We start from the raw sequence: 13750 nt of genomic DNA on the forward strand, positions 1-13750 counted from the left end.
CAGGGTGCATTGGCATGTGAAAGTTAAAAGACTTTCCACAATTGTAATTTACATTTTTCTGTTCACGTTAGATGGAACATGGATAGAACTCCATTTGAGGCTAATGAAGCACCTTGCTCAACACTGGAAAAATACATTAATATCATTGATTCGTGGGTATTGCTGTAGCTCCAAATCTTAAATACAAAAAAATAAAGAATAATGTAAAAAAACAGTTAAGCAAGATACAGGCTATAGCACTGTATGCACTGTCAGCATATTATGTTAAACTGTTAAACAAGCAACTAAACTGATAAACAAATGTATATAAATAATAATATTCTGATTTTTTGTATAAATGTATTGGTCGCTTGAATTCTCTTGTGTACTCTGTCATTTCACATCTGATTGACCCGAGGTCAGTGCTTTGCAATACCATCCCCCTATGGATTACTGGTATAGTGTCTTATTTAATTGGTGTCGTGTCTTGGTACTGTATGTTTTTCTGTTGTTGCTTTGTATTTTATGGACCATGAGTCTAAATATAAGGCTTATCTATCTATCTATCTATCTATCTATCTAATATAAAATAAATGAGTACTAATGATCTCAATTGATTTGAAATACCATGTGACTTGTGTAAATTGTCATTAAGGGTTAATTTGTAAGTACAGGTCTTCATAATGTTCTAATATGATGTTTTATTTTGTTCCATGTGTACAGTAACTGTTCTAGAAAACAAAATATCAAATTGTGTGCTTTGTCTTGTTTTTCTACCACAGGTTATGTTTAACCATGAAATGGTGTAGCCTGGTGAGGTTTTGTGGTTTAGTGTGTGAAATGTGTGTGTGTGTGTGTGTGTGTGTGTGTGTGTGTGTGTGTGTGTGTGTGTGTGTGTGTGTGTGGGTGGTGTGTGTGTGTGTGTGTGTGTGTTGTGTGTGTGTGTGGTGCGCGCGTGGTATTGTGTGTATAATGTTTTGTACAAACCAACAGTAAGTGCTCACTCATACCACTCACGCACTCACATTGTGCATGGGTTCCTACGTCCTCCATGAACGTGGACTTCCTACACTTTAAACTTAGTCATCAGGCGCAGTGGAGCACATTAGTGGACATACGTGTACCTCCACTTGTTCTTTATTATTTACTACTGAATTACAGTGCTGAACAAAAAACAACCAAATCTTATTCTCAAATATACCACAGATATCAAATTCTAAAAATACTTTTTACCCTATCCCTTCTCGTCCCTTAAAGAAAGGAGGCGTGGCAAAATTCCATGCTGTGAGGACACAACAAGCCCTTCCTCCATATTACACATTGAACCACAGACTCCTTTTACATTTAACATTTTAGGTATTTCATGATCTGATCTTTATTTTTTACATATTTATGGTGACCGAAGGTTACTTAAGGCTGCTTTGTGTATTAGCTGTTCAGCCACAACAGCCACACTTGAAATTAAGGTAAAAAAGATGTCTGTCATAGAGGCAAGACATAGGCAAATGGGATAACAGTGCATTATTTCAGTCTTTCCAGGAAGGCATTTATAGTGTTGCACTAAGTTGTGAACATGAAAAGTAACGCATAGTTGTGTGAAGAAAGAAAATGGAGAGCTTTGAGTTCCACCTCACACAACTGGCAAAGACAGTTCATGAAAGTTACAAAATAAGTTCTGATTTTGAAGTTGGTGTAGGGGGAGGGCACAGGTTGCAGCATGTTGATACCTTTGAGGCTTAATCTTGTTCTATAAATACATATAATAATGTGTCATTCATCATCAACATTACCACCAAAGAGGATTAAGATCACATCACCATATCTGCAGCAATATATTTCTATAAACCCACAATGATCATGTATGAAAGATAAGTGCTGCAAATGGAAATGAGATCTAAGATAAGGTTTTATTTGACATTTGTTTTATTTTTGAGCACATGCAACCACAAAGTCACATACCTGTTATTCAGGCACTGTATCATTGTTGGCCTGGTATTTATCTTTTATCAACTACTTTGAAAGAATTCCTTGCAAGCTTATTCAATATCAAATTACATCCAATGCATGTTCATTGCCAAACCAGCTGCCAGCAACACCACAAAACACTTACTTAGTTTACAAACCTCAAGTTCACAAGGAATTCATAGAAATTAAGGTGAAAGTAAGCTTTAAAGTTTCTTTCTGACAGAAGAAGATGAATGCTCATGTTGGACTTCGACAAAATGTACATGCGTTCTCAAGCGGAAACTCTAAATTAGATTTTTACATTTTGAATTTACTTTTCATCATTCACACGCAAAAGAAAAATCAAAATCAAAATTTCAAAATGTTTCGCTGTCATTACTCATTTTTCACAAGTGTTTCTATGTTCACCTATTTGTCCGTGGTTAAAGTCAATTAAAATGCCCCTGATGCTGAACTCAAATACTACTGCAAAAATCGTCTGTTTCAACAATCAAAGGCTAAATTCACTGCTTTCCTGCCTTATTGTGTGTGTGTGTGTGTGTGTGTGTGTGTGTGTGGTGTGTGTGTTGTGGTTGTGTGACGAAGGACGACCTCTGCAGGCAGGTAAAACTGGTGATGAAAATCAGCCAACAGGAGCGCACTGCCTCTGCTACTTGCCGAGAAGACAGCTTAGTTTCCTGTTATCGGAAAGTTTGGAAGAGAGCTGACGTCGAAAGACGGTGCAGATATATAAAAGATAATTAATACAGTGTTACTGTATTATGCTAAGTTCCTACATTGTGTGCGTGCAACTACCAAACCCACACTTTCAAACCCAGCTGTTATTACAATAAACGCCAAAAGGAACATCTTTGTCTGCATTCTAATCGATGCCCCTGGTGGCCCACCTTTTAAAGACCACAAGATTATACAGTCAAACATTCACCAAACATTTGGTCCTTCGGCCGATGCAGCGGGTCACCGTGGGATTGTTCAGGGATGTTCACGGATCGTATGCACGCTCAGTAGATGCCCGACCTCGCCGAGAGACAGGCGACCGCCTGGATGGAAGATTATGACATCCCTCTCCAAGCATTGCAGCAGCCTTCCATTTGCTCACAAGCGGCTAACTGTCGAGCAACAGCAGCCCTACGACCATGGTGGTTCCCAGAGAGACACCCAGGATACGCCTCTCACACCCCTACTGCTGCATGAAGACGGGAGTGTCATGCGGAGCAGAAATGCCTTTCCACGCGGTCTGAGTATACTTGACCCCTTTCACAGAGCACGCCTGCCTCTGCCCAATGGGCCTCCCCAGTAACAGCGCCTGACGTCCTCGAAGCTCTTCATAAGCGGAGAGATAATCAGAGGCTGCAGCAACAGGTAGACTCACAGGCGACTTACGCCCATACCCACGTCCAGACCTACCAGCACAGCGACAGACAGCCCCCCCTCACTTCCCTACCCCAGCCCCCCAACACCAGCCCTCACGAGCAAAATGGCGGCCGACCCACATCGTCCTGCACCTGTGCAGTCTTGGTCACCTCAGCCTCCGGAGGATGATGACTGGCCACCGCCACCCCCCCCAGTAGCAATGATATTTATGAGCCACCATCACGGGACCCTCATGGCAAGCTCATACAGCACTGAGAGACATTAGGACGACACATCAGCAGGAGTCTCCCTGTCCCCTACCCTATCATCCAGCGCCCGAAATAACACCACCAGAGTACTGTGTACCCCACACTCCACAAAGACGTAAATGTTGGTCAAAGAGCTGCAACCCTCCCACACCATGAGGCAGTTTACCGTGGGCCTAACACCAATCCCTGCATTCACCAAAGGGGATCCGAGAGAGTTTGCCAGGCTTAAGGCCGCTCTGGAAGAACTTACTGCGGTGGACGCTACGAGCGTTTTAATACCAAATCCTGGTGGCCACCTGAAGTATGAGAGGCCTGCGTGCTAGCTGCTCTCCTACACTAACTCACCGCAGCCACCCTGACACTATGGCAAGTCTATTGAGCATACGGACAGCCTCACCAGCTAGCTCTCAGAAAATAGCTGATCTAATGGAAGCCCTAATATTGCACGTGGTGACACGTGGTTTTAAGAAGTTCGCCCTGAAAGTGAGAGCACTCGTGGGAATGTTAGACCGCTGGGACACCGGAAGACAGAACTACACTGTGGTTCACATGTGACACGGCTGCTGTCCAAATTGCTCATGATATCCGGGCTGAGTTTAAGAGTTCCTGTACCCAATGCGTGTCACAATCCCAAGCCTCTTGCACTTTCGGACTCTTGACTATGAGCTCAAGATGCAAGAGACGGTGTATAGGCCTCAACCGGTGGGACAAGAACAGAGCAACCCAGACAGAGCATCGTCGCAACAGTAATAGGGTAAGGGTACCAGCATTATGCACACCACAAACCACCTGAGGGTGCAGCAGTAGAGAAGCCCACTCTAGCACCAAGCAGCCAGAGAGAACAGCATACTGCCCTTACTGCTCTAACACGCAACACTTCCTAGACAAGTGTGCAAACTTTGCACAGCTTCACGTGGAAACAGATAGCCGCGTGGATCAAGACAACAAAAGATGCTGGAGATGTGGTCGCACACACCAGGCTGACAGTGCCGCCTGAAGATTACATGTCATAAGTGTAAGGGAAACTCTGCAAGCTCTGCATGAAGTGAATATAAAGCCTGCAGCTGAGGATACTCCTGCCTTATCAGCACAACTATGAAGTCCTGTACTGTGGACAGGCGGGCTGGGTGCAGCCAGGTCCTACTTAAAGTGAGTAAAGTGCTGCTGCGTAACGGTGAACACACCTTGGAGACATATGCAATCCTTGATGATGGGTCAGAGCGGACCATTCTCCTCCCTGCAGCAGCGCAGAGTCTTAAACTTACCGGTGAGCCGGAAAATCTGATTCTCAGAACCGTTCGGCAGGACATCAGGGTTCTGCACGGCACTTCTGTGTCTTTCTCCATTTCCCCAGCAGACCATCCAAAGAAATCCTTCAAGATATCGAGCGTTCACTGCTGATCAAACTGGGTCTGGCTGAGCACACTTACCCAATGAAGGCGCTTCAGAGAAACACACAAACTTAAGAGGCCTCCCTTTCCATACGATTAACAGAGTGCAACCCCTTTTTTTAATAGGGTCAGACTATACACACTTACACTCCAGTGGAGCCTGTGCGTTTGGGACCCCACGGGGACCAGCAGCAGTGAAGACAAGTTGGGCTGGACACTGCAGGGGCCGACCAGGTACAGCAACAGCAGGCGATCACAACATGCCTGCACGTCTCCACCTCTCACCCACTAACGAGCTTCTACAGATTGTAGAGAGATTGGGCAGCTGGATGTTCTGCCCTAACAGGAGTGAAAACTTGTCACACGTTCCAGGCAGGACCAGAAGCAGTCCTCCTGCTGGAGGCAAACCACACGAGTAGAGATCGATGGGATTCTGCGCTAACGCACTCCCCTCCTAAGGGTGAAGAACATGCCACAGCTTCAGGCACCTAAGGAGCTGTCTAGCTAATCTCCGCAGTACAGAGAGCGCCTGCTGCGAGACCCTCAAAGAGCAGCAGATTACTGTAGAGATCGAAGAGCGTGAAAGCGGGCTATGCAGTTAGTTTCAAAAGAGGAGCTGAGTAAGCAGCCGAGTCCTGGTTCATCCCACATCATATGGTGAGCCATAACGGAAAGAACAGGATTGTGTTCAACTGTTCCTTCACGTACAAGGAAAAAAAACCTCACAAGCTGCTGTTGCCTGGGCCCACCTTAGTTCCAGTCTACTAGGTGTACTACTGCGCTTCAGAGAGCTTGCCATTGCTTGTCAGCATTGATATAAAGGCATGTTTCACCAGTGAGGCTGCTCCCGAGGACAGCCCTTGCTACGCTTCCTGTGGCGAGATCTGAAGACAGAGGAACCACCCAGCATCTACAGGGGCAAGTCCTTCCATTTGGCACCACATGTAGCCCCTGCTGTGCTACGTTTGCGCTGCAGAACACGTGTTTGATCACAGTCAGCCAGGTGAAGATGTTCGAGTGTCTATAGAACGATCATTCTATGTGGACAATGTCTGCAGAGCCTGCCCTCTGGGAAGAAGCCCATCACCTGGTCGACAAACTGATAACTGTTGGCTACTGGTGGATTTGAGCTACGCCATGGGCCATTAACACCCCTGAGTGTCATCAGTCACCTGCCCAAAGAACCCAGATCTGAGAGCAGTGAGTTGTGGCTCAATGAGTCAGGCGCTTGACCACAGGACTCACCTTGGGACTACGCTGGCTCTGCAAATCAACACCTTAAGTATAAATACCGTATGCTGGAGCAACCCAACCCACCATGCGAAACATATACAGAGTCCTGGCACTCCGTACGACCCCCTGGGATTTATAGTCCCTCACCACGCGGGCCAAAGTCCTTGTGCAGCATTTGTGGACAAACAGAGAGACGGGATGACCCGTCACTGCTGAGGATGTACTGCAGTCATGGCTGATGTGGGAAGAAGATTACAGATCTCTCCAGATATACTGCCTCGCTGCTATGTGAGCCTTGAGATGGACACTTCAAACCTCCAGAGAGACCCACTCTTGCTGACGCGTCAGAGAAGGCATATGGCTCAGTTGCCTATCTGCGACAGAGAGCTCACAGGGCTGTGTGGAAGTGTCTTGACCTGCCAGATCCAGAGTGGCCCCAAAGAAGCAGCAATCAATACCAAGATTAGAGCTGTGTGCTGCTTGACAGCTGCACAGTTGCTGCACTACTGCAAAGAGGCTGACGTGAATATCCGCAATGTCATCTTCTGGACAGACTCTACAACAGTACTGACATGGCTCCAGTCCGACTCCTGTCGGTACAAGGTATTTGTGGGAACACGGGTTCTGAAATCCGATGGACCATGTCCGGGCCTGGAGATATGTGGATCTGCCAACAACCCAGCTGATGACATTACGCGGGGAAAAACACTGCTGGAACTGGCGGTAAGAACAGATGGAGTCAGGGCCGGCCTTCCTACAACAAACACCTGAATTCTGGCCCACAAACCAGCCACAGAGGATACAGAAGATTCTCCTGAGCTGCGAAAACCCACTGTATCCTGTCTCACTACAAGCATACAGACTTCTCTGCTGCCAAATGCTGATCAGTTTTCTTCATTAGAGCGCTGACAGAGGCTGTTGCACAATCCAGCGCTGGGTCATCATTGAGCCCCGCTGTCTTTCTGCGTGACTAACCAAGAAGCAGAGAGAGAAATATTGAGACGACCCCCAGCAGGACAGCTTTGCTGAAACTCAGCCTCTTAAAGACCTTAAGCCAGTCTGCTACCAGTAGACTGATCTCCCTAGCACCAGGTATGACGAGACTGTGAGACTCATCCGTTGGAGGAAGGCTCCGCCGCAGTGACCAGCTAGAGCCGATTCTTTCACCCAGTGGTCCTGGACCCCCGCCATAAAGTGACCCAGCTCATCTTCAGGATATGACAACAGCCTCTCCATCCAGGATCCGAGCGCCTTTTTGCCGAGCTGCGGCGCAAAACTGGATTCTGCACGGACGTGAGGCTGTTAAGCGCCACCAGCACTCCTGCCCAGACTGCCAGAGGTGGAGAGCCTCTCCTGTCGTGCCCAAAATGGCAGATCTCCCACTGTCCAGACTACGGCTGCTGAAGCCCCCATTTTTTTCCACTGGCAGGGACTGCTTCGGGCCTTTCACAGTGAAGGTTGGCCGTCGCCACGAAAAAAGATGGGGCATACTGTTTAAATGCCTGACGACACGCGCTGTGCATGTGGATGTTCTATCTAGTCTGGATTCAGATTCTTTTCTTATGGCCCTCCGTCGCTTCATCGCACGAAGGGGTAAGCCAGCAGAGCTCCGGTCTGACCAGGGTACTAATTTTAAGGGCGGTGAAAGAGAGCTCCAGGATGCCTTCAGGTCATTACACCCCACGCTCCAGGCTTGTCTGGCTAAACACCAGATTAGGTTTCAGTTCAACCCCCCAAGCGCCCCACACTTTGGAGGAGTCTGGGAAAGGGAAGTGAGATCTGTTAAAGCTGCACTGTATGCCACCATCCAGTCACAGACTGTCCCCGAAGAGGTCCTGCACACAGTACTTATTGAAGTGGAGGGGATCTTAAACTCCAAACCACTGGGTTACGTGTCTACAGACGTGGCTGATGCTGACCCAGTGACCCCCAACTTGCTCCTCATGGGGCGGCTCGACCCCTCTTTGCCACAGGCTGTGTACGCTGAGTCTGAGCTCTTGAGTCGCCGCCGCTGGAGACATACTCAGGTGCTGGCGGACCAGTTTTGGTCCCACTTCATCCGACACTACCTCCCAACTCTTCAGACTCGCTCCAAGTGGCATAAGGACCCTGACCAGCTGCACACTGGAACCATAGTCATGGTGGTAGACCCACAGCTGCCGAGAGCACAGTGGCCTTTAGGTCATGTCACTGAGGTAATTCCAGGAACTGATGGGAGAGTCAGAACTGCAGTGGTCAAAGTCAAGGACAAGTTCTACACTAGGCCTGTTGCTCGCCTTGTCGCTCTGCCTGCCATACCAGACACTGATACGGTCATTCCTTAGTGTGACAAATTTAGTGTAACAAATTTGGGGGCGGCTGTGACGAAGGACGACCTCTGCAGGCAGGTAAAACTGGCTGATGAAAATCAGCCAATCAGGAGCGGCACTGCGCTCTGCTACTTGCCGAAGAAGACAGCTTAAGTTCCTGTTATCGGGAAAGTTTGGAAGAGAGCTGACGTCGAAAGACTGTGCAGATATATAGAAAGATAAAATAATACAGTGTTACTGTAATTTGCTAAGTTCCTACATTGTGTGCGTGCAACCCAAACCACACACTTCAAACCCAGCTGTGTTACAATAAAACGCCAAAAGGAACATCTTGTCTGCATTCTATCGATGCCCCCGGTGGCCACACCTTTTAAAGACCAGCAAGATTATACAGTCCTTAACATTCACCAAAACAGTGTGTGTGTGTGTATGTGTGCTACATCCTTTTCCAGCTACTGCCTCCTTTTTTTCTTGACTGCAGGCTCAGCACCCCCACTCTCTCAACACTGATACTCAGCTTTTAGACAAAAATATCTCTTCCCCCCCCACCTCCATTTCCGCCAGTTTTGAGAGATCTGACATCACAGGGTCCATCATGTGATCCACCCACACAAAGCTTTGCAGTGATATACGGGGCCTACCTGTGACGCACATACCTCCTCTGTGTAACCCTTTACAAGCCAGGGCACTGTTTGCTAATGGAAGAATTAATTTGGCCCCATCTCTGTATTTATGGACAAACCAAGCATGGAAACCAAACTGAGACGTGTCACATTAAAGGAACCATTCAGTTAATTTATTTTGACTTGGAACGTGTCTGTCGTGCATAAAGATTTTATACAAGTGTTTAAACTTATTAGGATAAAACTCCTTTAAATGTACCATTGTGTTGTGAAGGTGGTCCCAACATATAGGATATTACAATCAGCACATAACAAAAAAGAGTGACAGAATAGACAAAAATAGACATACAAAAAAGACAAAGCACATAGATTCATTAATGAAAACATTGAAAACATTACAACCAAAGCAGTCATTAATAGATGAGTGTAAGTAATACAGTCTGGTATGAACTGTATTAACACAGAAGATATAGACAAGTAGTGTGTTATCATTATTATAAGTATTGTAAACTTATAGGTGTTAGCAAACATAAGAAGATTACAAGGGGAGGGATAGTCTGGAAAATCCTGACAAAATGTTCTAACCTTGCACAAACAGAACTTCCACTAGTGCTCACCAAACTTGCACTAAAGATGTCCGCCTCGTTTTCATTTTTAAAGAAATCCACTGAAAACAAACAGTGGTAATATCCTTTAAACTCTTCTTGATATTCTGGACGTTAAATGTTAAAAAGGAAAATTCAATTACTAAATGTAATGCCAATTTGATATCCATTTGAAAAGTGGAAAGTGAAATTGGAAAATTTGTGAGAGAAAATGGAAACTCTTAACTGAAATTATCATGTGATTAGGATGTGGGCTGCACGCAGATCCAACTCAAAAACAACTTGAAACTGTAAACTGAGCCAAGCAAGTGTTGAAATCAGATCAGTTTCAGGTTCAACTTCTCCAAATTGTGTTGTACAGGAATATGAGTGTCTTGACTGAGGCTCTAAAACAGAAGTGAGCAGCCTTTTTTTTAAGGAGACATCAACAACGGTCCATGTCCTGAATTATGAAAGCTGATATTTCCATTGTATCCTGCAGTTAAGCAATTATCATCCCTACATTAAGTATAAAAAAAATAATAAAAATAATAAAAACATGGTTCCCAGCGCTTCACATTCCGGACTTTATTTTATTATAAATATTTCTTGTTTTCTCTGCTCTTTATGGCAATAGGACTGGTAGGCTAGGCCTACCAAAGATCATCTATTGAGAATATGAATAACTCATACAAAGTCTTAACACACATTTAGCCTACATCTCCCCTAGCACGTTTAAGCACATCTCTCAGTCTTCCTCAGAAGATGCTCAGTTGCTATGGAGAAATATAACTAGCCTAGCATGAGTGAATCCTGTATGCTCTGCTAAACGCCAGTGTGTTGTCTGACAGTTACTTTAACACATTGAGAGTCATTACAAACATTTATGTTAGTTGAATTTCAAATACTTAACTTCAAATATTACACATTAAGTGACTCTTTTATGAGCTAAGGTCTGCTAATTACCAGCATAACCCAGCACCATTTCAACCTGAACAGAAATCTATAACTGGACTGGGTGAAACCCCCTTGGGTGTGCCCCTAAACATTTTTTCCTGACATTGTTTTTCGTTTCTAAAGTTGAAGCAACAAAAGCAGAATAAAAGCTAAATTGGTAAATGACCATATTCATAAAATTGACCTGCTCTCGAGATAAACTTTATTCCCAAGAATGACCATAATAAGATAGCTACCTATAACCTGAATTATTCAACGTGTTTTCAGAAAGATCGATCAAACAGCCACTGTTCCATTTTATTTAAGAATAGACTATAATAGACTGTAATCTATAAAACTAGATTAGAAGTAGGTCTACAGTTGAAACGTATGTATCCGGAATGGAGCGAAGAATGACCTTTTTTTCGTGTCTCCTCCTCCTCTCTGCTTGGTTCCTCCAATTATTTCAATGAAATATTGGAAAACGTAATTTCTGGCCAATACGCGCCGATGTGACATAATGGAACGTGCCAGCCTAGAAAAGCTCGCGGCGGTGCGCGCGGGCGTTCAGTAGCCTACTCAGATCCTGCTCGAGAACATAAGTCTGGCAAGGCTTTCAGTAAAGTAGACTGTTAGACAAATCAATTAAAGCTATATTATTACACTACTGCTGTTCATTTCTGTGAGGTTATGGGCAGGGCACCACTGTGAGGGAGTGTTGAGCAGTAACGTTAGGACTTGTCGTTTTATCATTATCCACTGACATAATGATGAAGAAGGATATTCACTCGAGCCTGACGGACGAGGCAAACCTCAAACCGCATCTCCGCGACGCCGAAGCCATCCTAGGCTCTCCGGACCTGGGGCTGCTCAAACTGGCCTCCCCGGAGCTGGAGAGGCTTATCATCCAGTCCAACGGTATGGTCACTACGACACCAACAAGCCCCCAGTTCCTCTACCCGAAGACGATAACGGACGAGCAGGAGTTCGCTGAGGGCTTTGTGAAGGCGTTGGAGGACTTGCACAAGCAGAACCAGCTGAACGGAGCCGGGCAGACGAACAGCAGCCTGGATCTGGGCGCTAACATCGCCCCGGTCACCATCCAGCCGGACCTACCGGTGTATACGAACTTGAACAGTTACGGTATCGGGCCAATGGAAACCACTGTCAACTACTCCACGGACACAGTCCCTTTCCCGCCTCCTCCTTCGCATCATTTGGGGGCAGCCCCGCCGGAGCTGTCTCGGGTCCAGCCACCGAAGGAGGAGCCTCAGACGGTCCCCGACGTTCAGAGCTTCGGGGAGAGCCCGCCGCTGTCTCCCATCGACAATGACTCACAGGAGCACATGAAAGCCGAGAGGAAGAGGCTCAGGAACCGGATTGCAGCCTCCAAGTGTCGGATGCGCAAACTGGAGCGGATCTCGAGGCTGGAGGACAAGGTCAAATCGCTGAAAAGCCACAACACCGATCTGGCCTCAACGGCTAGCCTGCTAAGGGATCAAGTGGCGCAGCTGAAACAGAGAGTCCTCAACCATGTCAACAGCGGCTGCCAGCTGCTACCACACGAAGTGCAGGTGCACTAGTCGGAAGGACAGACCTGCTCTTGGGCTACCGACCAGCATATAAGCTTCATGGACTTTCTTAATGTTGGTATTTCTGTATGTATAGCGTAGCCCCGATGTGTGCTGTTCCCAGTGAAAGTAATGCAGCCCACGTAGGCCAAATGTAGGCTATTATTAATTGGTTGATGGTTTTGAGCATCGGCCATATGTAAATAATAGGATAGGCTAGAACCCAATTCAAGATAAATGGTGATAACGAGACTCTTCAGCAGTATTTGGGCAACAGATTATAGGATACATTTTAATTCGTAGGCTATAGTAGCCTAGGCCTAATTACCAGGATCCACCTTCCTCCACAGTCGCCTCCACCCAACGGAGAGCACAAATCAGAAGTAGACCTATTAGTCATTGTTTTTTGGATTTATGCCGAAATTCAGAGCCTTTTAACATGGTCGATGTATGGAATCCTGTTCTACCTCGTATATTGTATTGATGAACAAAGCTGCATCAAACTGCAGTTTCCTTTAATGGACTTTGGCTTTGGGCTTTCCTGATGAGAGAAAGAGGCAGCCATTATTGGTTATATGCATTGTGCTCAACTTTAATGACAGAAAGCACAAAATTAGAATCCTGTAAAAAATGTAAAAATGCCGTGTCTGTATAAAGTTTCAAACATGGACCAAACAGATTTATAATATTTCTCCAAACTTAAGCTAATATTAATATAATATTTATGACACAGATACCCTGAATATATTAGAAAGTGGCTGTAAGAAAAAATGCACATACACCCACATTTGATATGTAAAATATGACCTAGCTTAGACCGTTTACCATTTATTTATAGGGAACAATTTGCATGATGTTTACATACTCGAATGTTGCCCACAGCTGGGTGTCAAAGGGTGCAATTAATCAGTGTTTATAATCTTTACTCTTTACAAACACATGTTTTTATCTATTTTTTACTCTACTGTGTCCCTATTTCATTGTGTTCTTGTTTTAATGTGAAGAACGTAACCTTTTTCGTTGCACTGACTGTTGCTGCCAACTCAAGCCTACAGTTGTTTGGCTGTATGCTGCTTTGTCCTGAATTAAATGCTGCTCGGCAATAAACACTGTTTCCTCCATTTTCATATTTGCTCTCATATTTGCATGCCTTTTGTGAAATCATAGGTCTAAGTCAGTGTGTAACAGTGAAGGAGCTGTTAGTGGAGGTTAGTGGACCCTTATGTGGTTCTCCAAAGAAGGTGGTCAAAATCAAGACATAGCCCACTATAGCCATTCATTTTAAGACGATGTTCAGATTCATAAAGGTATTCAACTAACTGGGCTGACTGAAGAATCAGTTTTGTCTTTCATTGCACTACTCCAAGAATGACATGAAAAATTATGTTTATTAAGTAATATTTTAAACATTATAAAGACAGTACGAAATTATTTTGAGGGTTATGTGGCAGTGCCAACAGAAAATTAAAACTATAACTGGCAACAGCTAAAACTCAACACAATATCATTATAAACGATAGTGATTATTTTTCCTGGA

The 13750-nt window shown here is 45.2% G+C and overlaps 1 protein-coding gene across 1 annotated transcript; it reads left to right on the forward strand.

Annotated features, from left to right (window-relative positions):
• Positions 1 to 11180: 11180 nt before the first annotated feature.
• Positions 11181 to 13334, forward strand: LOC116696006 (transcription factor jun-D). The gene has a single exon (XM_032526628.1). The coding sequence runs from the start codon at positions 11410 to 11412 to the stop codon at positions 12223 to 12225; it is 816 nt and encodes a 271-aa protein (XP_032382519.1). The 5' UTR covers positions 11181 to 11409; the 3' UTR covers positions 12226 to 13334.
• The last annotated feature ends 416 nt before the right edge of the window (positions 13335 to 13750 follow it).

The sequence above is a fragment of the Etheostoma spectabile genome, chromosome 9, assembly GCF_008692095.1.
Source record: "Etheostoma spectabile isolate EspeVRDwgs_2016 chromosome 9, UIUC_Espe_1.0, whole genome shotgun sequence".
NCBI classification, from domain to species: domain Eukaryota; kingdom Metazoa; phylum Chordata; class Actinopteri; order Perciformes; family Percidae; genus Etheostoma; species Etheostoma spectabile.